The following is a 9,087-nucleotide window of genomic DNA, read 5'->3' on the forward strand; positions in this document are numbered from 1 at the left end:
ATTTGGTGAAGAGTGGTACTACTTTGTCTCTCAGGTAACAAGAAAGAGCTACACACATGGTGCCAGAATTTGGTTTTATTATATATTTTTTTGGACTTCCTGTTTCCAGTACCAAACCACTTTGCCTTAGACATACTACAACACTGGGTCCACAACATTTCTCTCTCAAATAACATTGAAAATAAATTTTATAGTGGTCTTAAAACATTCTGTTTACTCTACACATTAGGTGGGGATGTTTAACTTAAGTTCAACATGTGAAGCCTCCTCTCAGTCGCATAGTCATGAATATGGTGCTCCCCGCTTGAACGTTGTAGTCCATCAGCGTTCTGCCGTCATCCATCTGCTTCCCCTCGTGGATCAGCCGCTGCTGGTCCTCGGAAATGCCCTCCCGGTTTCTCACCTTCGCCTTGAAACTCACCACAGTCTCTCCGGGCACGATCTCGTACGTGCTGGTCACGCCCCTCTCGTTTTTGAGGAACACCTGGATTGTAGGCGGCTCGGTTATCAGCACAAAAATTGTGCAGCCGGGACCCACTCCGTACGACATCAGCGTCTTTGAATCGTCACTGAGGTCGATCTTCTGCCCGTTGGTGTAGGTCAACTTCTGCTTCTCTTTGGGAACTTTGAGACTGTTCCAGATCAGCTGCTTCAGGGACCCCACTGTGGTTTGCGGGGACACCATCAGTGTGTGGGACACCCCATCCAGCATCGTTATTTTAACTTCCATGCTAAAACAGTGGCTGTGGGAAAAAAAGGACAAAGATTTCAACACACATCCTCACTAAATTCCAAAATGTGATGAAAAGGCATAATCTTTCATTCGCAATGACTCAGCAGCTCACAACAAAAGTCAATAGGCAGGATTGTTTACAAACAACCGAATAATCATTGAAAAATGTGAAATATACAATGAAGCTAACCATTAACTGTACATGATGAGATATGGCAGGATAATTGAAAATAAACCTGGAAATTTGAAAGTGTAGGCAATATAAACCTGAACATGTTACAGGTCAATGTACATCTTAAAAAAACAAAACAAAACAAAAAAAAAGCCCAAAATGTATTCTTTTCAAATGAGTACATGTTAACAATAGAAGGCTTGTGCTGAAATGGGACCTACCTTGAATCTTCTATTTGCGAGGAAGGAAAGGGAGCGGACCCAGCGGCAGTGTTTTCCGCTCAGCTCGGACCCTGGCGCTGCTCCGGCCGCTCGCTGGTTTTATCTCCTCCACGGCACCGCCCCCGTCGGGTTAACATTCGTTTCTTCTCGCGTTTCGTCCCGGGGTTCGTCCACTTTCGGTTTCCATTCTACGAAAGCGATGCATTCCCGAGAGGCACGAACCCCTTACTGAAACTTACTGAAACTTACTGAAAGGGCGAAACCAAACAAACACAGTAAACACACCAAAAAGTCAATAATAACAGCAATAAAAAAAAAAAAGTAGCTTTTTACAGTTTTACAGATTATGGCCAAACAAACACAAGGATGGAACCCATCAGCTCCTCTATGGTCTTCCACAAAAAAATAAATACAAATAAAATAATTATAATAATAATAATAATAATAAAATTGAACAAAAATGTACATCAGTATCATGTACAACTCATTTTTAAACGCAACATCAACCAAATTTCACTTCGGATTATTATTCTTGTTGTTAGCTGTGGCGACGTCATCATATTTCAGTGAAAGAACTTTTTTTTTTGCGTTTTCCATCCGTTCCTCTTCTCATCGACTGCTTTTATGTACAAAATATGAAAACTAATTGGAAATGCTCTAAAAAATATATGTGGGTTGTTTTTTCTTTGGGGGGGGGGGGTTAAATGGCTGACATTTGATGATGTCATCCGCAACGCAGCGCTTTTGCTTATTTGTTGTCAGAAAGATTGGGCTTGTAGTAATCGAGGGTTTTAAGCAGCCACAGTCACCCACAGTCTGCGTACACACCGTCTACTCAATGTTACACACGTTGACAAACCTTTATCAGGAATGGAATTTAAATTTACGGATTAAAAAGGTCTGTTATCGTTTATGATTAGTAAGAAAAAATGTGACGGACTTTCCCTCGGTTGTTGATGGTTCTACGGCAGATAGTTAATGAACCTTTGAAAACGTTTAACTTCGGGCTGTTATAGTGCCACCATCAGGCGCCGTCCTCCAGTGCAGGCCGCTTGGGCAGGAAAAAGCGGGCTTGGTTGATGCCCTGCCTCTACCTGAAGGAAACCGCGAGGAACCGCTTCAGACCCACGGATGCTTCCAGAGCTGCCCAAAGAGCCTCTTCATCCCGGAGGAGCTGCAAGACAAAGCTCCTTGTTCCTCTCGCCGGGCTCCCCAGACAGAGCCAACGACCAGGAACTCAAGTCCACTGATCCCTGATGGATTGATCACAAATACTTCCCTCCACAACCTATATGTAGCTTCGATCTATTCGATGGCTTTTGGACCGGCTTCCCGCTCAACAGGGATACTGTCTTAATGAGTGGAAATCTGTAGGACGTCCTGCATCACAGGTTCACTGTTTTTCTTTTTAGAAAACATTTTGTTTCAGCAATACTTTACATTCTAAGGTTTTTAAAATCTATTAAAAAAAAAAAAAAAAAAAGGTTGTTAACCCCCTCCCACAACCTAAATCGTATATATATCATGGACATCTCAAACTGCTTGTTTCCGTTTCAGTTTAACACCACACCTTAAATGGAGTGACAGACGCACCTCCAACCACAATACATTGTTTATTAAATACAATAACATGGAAGTTGATGGAATTTGCACAATGGTAGGGGGCAAAAGTTACACCCACACACATCAGAACTCCGAATGTTTCAACATGGCAGCCCTCTCTTCCCTTTTGGGAAGTGGAATATTCCCTGTGGAAAGAAAAAAGAATAACCTTCATTAAAACACTGGACAAAACGCCTAAAGACATTTCTCAATTTCCTGAAGAGTTACACCTTGTAAGACCTATATTGTGCAACAATCTCTCATTTCACTACTGCACCCTTACACATACACTTTTTTGCCGTTTCTTAATACCAAGTACACAGAGTCCAGACTTGCGGACTTGGTCGTTCAGACTTGGCAAGTTCGACTCGGGCGTACAGACTCCCGGGGACCATTACCATTACCACCGCTTGGTGCGATATGCATTTTGGGATACTTGGCTGTCCCAAGTCCACACAAGTCACCACCGATGCATCCTCAATAAAATTGGCGGAGCAAGTCCACATTTGGGCCTTTGGACTGGACTTGGCTTGATGCAGACTTTGAATTGGAACAGTACTTGGACTGCGACTGATGACGTTCCGCAAGTACAGACAAGAACGCAGATTGAGAAAGGGCCAATATGTTGACAATCTTATATTGTGTTTTCTTGTTTCTTTGTTTAAATGATGGTGCGACTTCTACTTCTCCTTCACATTATCATCGTCATTGGTCCTTTACACACTTGAAAATGTAAAAAAAAATAAAAATAAAAATAAAGCACAAAGGCCCAAGACAAACAGAAACAGAAACTATCGCTTCCCGCTGCGTTCTATGACAGACCAGGGTTTCCTCACCTGGAGGCGCTACGAAGTACTCCTCAAGCGTACATTTTGAGAGCTGCAGCAGCTCCTCCGCACAATCGCCTTCAGTCACAGCATCATCCCTCAAGTAAAGCGAGCTGAAGGAAAAATAAAAAATAAAGAGTTTGTGCTCAGGGGAGAACGTCGGCTGATGCCGATCTTATTCATTCACTTTCGGGAAACACCGCGATCACACATTCACAAATGATTGTTGTTGTTGTTGTGTTTTTTTTAATCTAACGTGACAGCGCCGCCCCGGCTGCCTTGAGCCGAGTACCTGTCCTGCAGAACCGAGTCCATGGGCTCGACGCCGCGGGTGTCGACGACGTGAAGCTGATCCGCGAATCGTATGGCCTTCTCCAGGCACGTCAGCCCCTCTTTGGTGCGGAAGTCCACCAGGGCCAGTCTCTCCAGTTTGTCCACCAGGTCGGCGGGGATTTGGGTCGGCTTTAAAGCAAGGGGAGAAAATAACAATGTCGATTTTACCGACAAACCCAAACGCTTTTCCCCACCCCATTGGACTAGTGTGGGCTCCCCTTTCTCTTCCCTCGTCCAGGGGCGTCAAACTCCTTTTCGGTCGTGGGCCAGAGACCGGTCGCAATGGGACTCTGCCACAACTACAGCGTTTGATTCTCCCTGGGCTGACCAGGTTGTAGGAGGCCCCAGCTACACTGTTCATTCACCCGGCTGCATATATAATAATGTGGTTATTTAAAATTAAAATAAAAGCGCGAATGTCTGTTTGGAATGAATTTTTTTTTTTTTTTTTTTTTTTTTTTTTTTTTGAGTATTAGTTCATTTCCGCAGCATTGCTCAACGTAGCTAGGTGATGCGTTGAATGATAATTCGTGCTGTATTCACCGAGGGAAGGTCCAATTCCGAGACTGGTTTCCACGTTGGGACTTTTGGGATCTGGAAGAATATACAGCGTATAAAAAAATAGGATTGATGGAGTTTTTTGGGTGTAGAACAAGCGATGCTAAATGCGCCTCCACATACCTTCGGGTTGTGTTTATGAGAGCCGTGTAGACTCACTGCATGAGTTACGGTCCTCGCGTTTTTCGGTGAAGCTCTATCATTTCTGAACGTGTACAACACAGGGCTTACACTGTTTAAGGGGGCTCGGTGGAATCTTTGGGCACAAGCCGCAAGCATGTTGCTCTGGTTGACTACTGTTATTACAACAGTACTATGGCCAGAAAGGCGGCTTTGCAAGAAGGGAGGACGACGCTAACACGCGCAAGCTACTAGCTAGCGAGCAAATGCTGCATTGCAATGACTGGAAAACTCGGAGAAACGCGCACTCACACGCTTAAAAGTTCAAAGCAATGGCCGTTCAATCGGAATCCCAAGTCGGAAATTCACAGAGATAACCCTTTTGCTGGGACCCGTCGCAGAAAAAGTGGGGTTAACGGCAATCATTTTAAATTATTATTATTATTAGAAAACATGTCTAATTTCAGTTTGATCACGGGAAGACCAATTTTCGAGGTTCGTTGAACGCAACCTAACCAGCAGAGAAGACGCAATGTCCGGTAAAAGCTGTTTATAACTTGTGGCACGTCATGGCGCCATAGAGCGCCCGGATAGCTCAGTCGGTAGAGCATCAGACTTTTAATCTGAGGGTCCAGGGTTCAAGTCCCTGTTCGGGCGTGTGTTTTTATTTTGACACGTCGGGCGTTGGCAAAATGACGTCCGGAGCACAATTATACACGAAACACATAAGAAATGTTTTATTCATGTGGATTTAACTTTAAGCCTTGACAACGTAACGATGCCGTGACTCAAACGTTGAACTTAATTGATGTCGATTTGTATAAAAGTACGTGGAAAAAAAACAAAAACAAAACCCTAACCAGTGTGAGGCCGGACAGATCTGACGCCCTCCTCAATCAAACTGATGATTTAACTTCATCATATCAAACGCAGTTGTTCTTCTTAAACATAAAATGTCGGCATGAAGCTTCTTTTTCTGTCAGAAGCTGTTGAATTGTTATACTTATTATATCTACTTTACACCCGCAGGGGGGAAAAAAACGATTTGCATGAATACATTTTGTATTTTGCCTTAGTTCAGGTTGAGTGGCGGGGGGGGGGGGGGAGAGCACGCATCCGCCCATCATCATATAAAATGGCACGACCACATTACCCGGGCTCCGTCCCGTGCGGATGTTATTATTCGGATTATCGTCATAATTATTTTCCTCTGCGCTTTTCGGGCTTAGAGTGTCTGGAGGAGGACAACCACCGCGGGTCCGGACCCGGCTGAGGCGCCATCTCGTGGCTTAGGTTTCATCTTGAATCGGAGCAGGAATTACTGGGGGGGTGGGGGGGGGACGACAACAAAACGGTTAGTCGGGAGTAGTCGGTGCGTGGACGCTCAAGCATCGCCGACACGCCAGGGTTCTGAGACGCGAGCGAGACGAGTCCGGGGAGCGAGACGCTTGGCGACCCCACTGCTGTGGATGCTCAGCTCGCGGCTGCACCGTGCCTGCGCCGTCGCTCTCTAGCGGTTGCCATCGCATCACGTTATCGCGAATTGAACTCGTTTTAGACGTAACGCCGATTGTAAAGACGAGCGGCAGCACGAACTGATGCAACGTGCCTCACAGCAAGAAGGTCCTGGGTTCGATTCCCGCCTGGGGCGCTGTTGGCACCGTGCTCCGGCGGGTTATCTCCCAAATAGGAGCCTTTCTGTGTGGAGTTTGCATGTTCTCCCCGTGCTCACATGGGGTTTCCTCCACCTCACGTCAGTAAGGAGCCCCCTCAAAAACATGCACCCATCATCGTCTGACCAGCGATGGACACTTATCACCAGGTCCCCGGGCGCGTCCACGTATGCTGCCCACTGCTCCTGGCTGTGCCCCCGGAGGAAGGACAAGCCAGGATGGGTCAAAAGCAGAGGAGCCATTTCACCGGCCACCATCAAAGCGTGTGCCTGTGTGTGTGTGTGTGCAAGCATGTGTTGTAGTGTGGTGTGTTCCCATGGGAACTCGAAAATTGGTGTCGATCATGGACCCTGTGTATTGCTGCCTGCAGCTATATTATTATTATTATTATTATTAGCTGGCTCTGTCCTAGGAATCCTGCCGGAGATATGAGTTTTGGTTGACGCTTGTGCCTAAAATGATGATGACTGGATCTGCATCTCTGAGGAATTTTGGCTAGTCACAGCACCCAGGGTTATACAAGTACATGTTGTGGATTACTGTACATATGAATCCTTCAGTATGAGTGGAATTATAAACATGGAAAAGTACAAAACACGCACTGAAGAACAATAAAACAAGTCTTAGCTTAGTAACCAGCAGTGTCACTCTTTTGTAGGGGCAGAATTAACGCACGTTCACGTGCAATTGGTACACAATTGATTGATTGACTTTATAAGAAACACTTATTCGATGTATTTGTGTTCCACATGCGCTCCTCTGTTTGCTGGTTCTGTTGGTCCGTTGGTGGCGGGGTCCGCCATTCCCCGCAAGAATGCACCGAGGTCCGGAGAATTTGACGACGGCGGCGTAGCCAGTGGTGCTTGGTTAACTGTTGACATGGATGAACATTGACAAAAAGCCAAAAGCACCCTCAGATACTCAAAATATTCCCATCACCTCAAGTCATTGAGGAGAAAATGAATGGATCAGAAGACTCATCTTACAACGAAGGGAAACCCACTTTAAGAAATGATTATGATGGTGATTATCTGTTTGTGCATCTCTAAAATTCTGTCATTCAAGGAATTCAAGAATAATCCAATAGTGATAGTGTGCAGCGTGTCCATTAGAAAAGCTTCTTGAAAAAAAGAGAACGACCCATTTTTATTATAAAAACATATACCATTTAATATATAGGTCATCTATATGTAATTTGTTTTTGTTTTTTTACAATAAACATTTAATAACTGACCACAAAATCTCAAGCCTAGTAGTTCTACAAACTAAACAGCACTTGAATGAATTCATAAATAAATAAATACATTAAGAAATAAATACATAAACTTCAGCAAATAATTTCATGATACAAAAAAACAAAAAAACGGCAGCATTGTCTGATACGGCAGCTTTCATGGAGAAGGAGCCACCAACATGAGCTGCAGTTGATATGACCACATTCATTGAACAACACTGTTAGAAATGAGTCAAGTTGTAGACAACGGATGACAAACACAAGAGAAAAATAATATTCTGGAAAAAAATAATTAAACTGGAATTCCAAATGGTATTTCGATAATTCATGTCGGCTTTTGTGTGAAGTGTTGGCGTTCGTCCGGTCCGAGAGTAAAGTAAGGTCGAGGGGAAGCCATTTACAGATTTAACGACAGGAGAGGCATCACCAACATGATTCATGCTTTATAAATATGTATAGATATGGTTGTGCCGTTCTGAATCACTCTGGTATTACATACTGTGTGCCCTCACGGCATCACGCTCTCATTTGCAATTCATTTAGTCACTTAAATTAGCAGCAACGTTCTGAAATGATGTCCTTCCTTCACGTTTGTATGATTATTACCATTGAATCGCGCCATATTATCTCAATTATATTATCTTTCACTTGTTTCTGGAATACTTTCATACCATATCATTTAAGTCATCTGGTGTTCAACATTAAGTATAATGTTCGAGCTAAAAAAAAAAAAAAAAAAAAAGAGAGGGAATAACAGAAGTCTAAGAAATTCAGAAGGACAACACGGGGGAATGGTTGAACGAATGGGTAAACAATGGAATGTACAAATGATAAGAGTGGTTTTACTGAATAAAAATAAATAAAAATAAAAGCACGGTTAGGCTTGTTGCTTTTTCATTTCAGAGAACTGTAAGTCACTTGAATATCTGTTAAGTTTCTATGTGTCATAAATATAGTACATTTGTAAAATTATTTAACCTCCTACAGTACATTTCACACAAAACATACACATACACACTATTCGGTTAGCAAGGTTGTTTATGGGATGTGATAAAAACACTGTCTGATAATAAATCACTGCTCTGGTATTTTATTTGCTGAAGCAAACGTAATTATTTGACCTGAACTATTTTTAATGATGTAATAATTCCTAAAATATGCTGCTGAATAATCCGCAATGTCTCTTGTCACCTAAGAAGTGGGCATAACCTGTAGATTTTTTTTGTTTTATATTCAATGTTTATCTAAAAAGTAAAATATATGCTATCATTAAACTTTACCTCATTACCTTGTCATTCATAAATAAAGTGGACTCATTTCCCCTCAAGTGACAATTTGGTTTGAAATGCTCAACTGAAACTATCTTCTATCTTAAAATATACCATCCAGTTGACCCAGGTAAACATTGACACTGAACAGGCTTAACATTTTTTCTGACAAAAATATTTTGAAGAATAAACAAACATTTTCATAAAATTTGTAAAGCGGAACCGATGATCACCGACAGTTATGAGGCATCGCATCTTCACACACCGGCTGACAACACAAACGTTTCCGGAGATAAGATGGAAGCAAAGATAAGATGGAAGCAAACTGAGGACTGACAGCAGCAAA

The 9,087-nt window shown here is 43.0% G+C and overlaps 2 protein-coding genes across 2 annotated transcripts; both read right to left on the minus strand.

The window, feature by feature from the left end:
* Nucleotides 1-60: 60 nt before the first annotated feature.
* isg15 (ISG15 ubiquitin like modifier) lies at nucleotides 61-1,339 on the minus strand. The gene is made up of 2 exons (XM_080003187.1): nucleotides 1,127-1,339; nucleotides 61-743 (listed from the first exon to the last, which is right to left on the minus strand). Exon 2 carries the CDS (start codon nucleotides 728-730, stop codon nucleotides 251-253), a length of 480 nt encoding a protein of 159 aa, XP_079859313.1. The 5' UTR covers nucleotides 731-743; nucleotides 1,127-1,339; the 3' UTR covers nucleotides 61-250.
* A 1,383-nt stretch (nucleotides 1,340-2,722) lies between these two features.
* On the minus strand, nucleotides 2,723-4,799 carry gatc (glutamyl-tRNA amidotransferase subunit C). The gene is made up of 5 exons (XM_080003275.1): nucleotides 4,570-4,799; nucleotides 4,432-4,482; nucleotides 3,848-4,017; nucleotides 3,565-3,668; nucleotides 2,723-2,874 (listed from the first exon to the last, which is right to left on the minus strand). The coding sequence occupies exons 1-5, from the start codon at nucleotides 4,723-4,725 to the stop codon at nucleotides 2,813-2,815; spliced, it is 543 nt and encodes a 180-aa protein (XP_079859401.1). The 5' UTR covers nucleotides 4,726-4,799; the 3' UTR covers nucleotides 2,723-2,812.
* Nucleotides 4,800-9,087: the final 4,288 nt, after the last annotated feature.

This window comes from Zeus faber, assembly GCF_960531495.2.
Source record: "Zeus faber genome assembly, chromosome: 7".
Taxonomy (NCBI): domain Eukaryota; kingdom Metazoa; phylum Chordata; class Actinopteri; order Zeiformes; family Zeidae; genus Zeus; species Zeus faber.

Excerpts from the sequence above, each read along its gene's own strand:
- isg15 (XM_080003187.1), bottom strand. The coding sequence starts at position 730 with ATGGAAGTTAAAATAACGATGCTGGATGGGGTGTCCCACACACTGATG.
- gatc (XM_080003275.1), bottom strand. The coding sequence starts at position 4,725 with ATGCTTGCGGCTTGTGCCCAAAGATTCCACCGAGCCCCCTTAAACAGT. Across the intron at positions 3,669-3,847 it reads GACTCGGTTCTGCAGGACAG|CTCGCTTTACTTGAGGGATG; the intron begins GTACTCGGCTCA and ends TTTTTCCTTCAG. Across the intron at positions 2,875-3,564 it reads GTACTTCGTAGCGCCTCCAG|GGAATATTCCACTTCCCAAA; the intron begins GTGAGGAAACCC and ends TTCTTTCCACAG.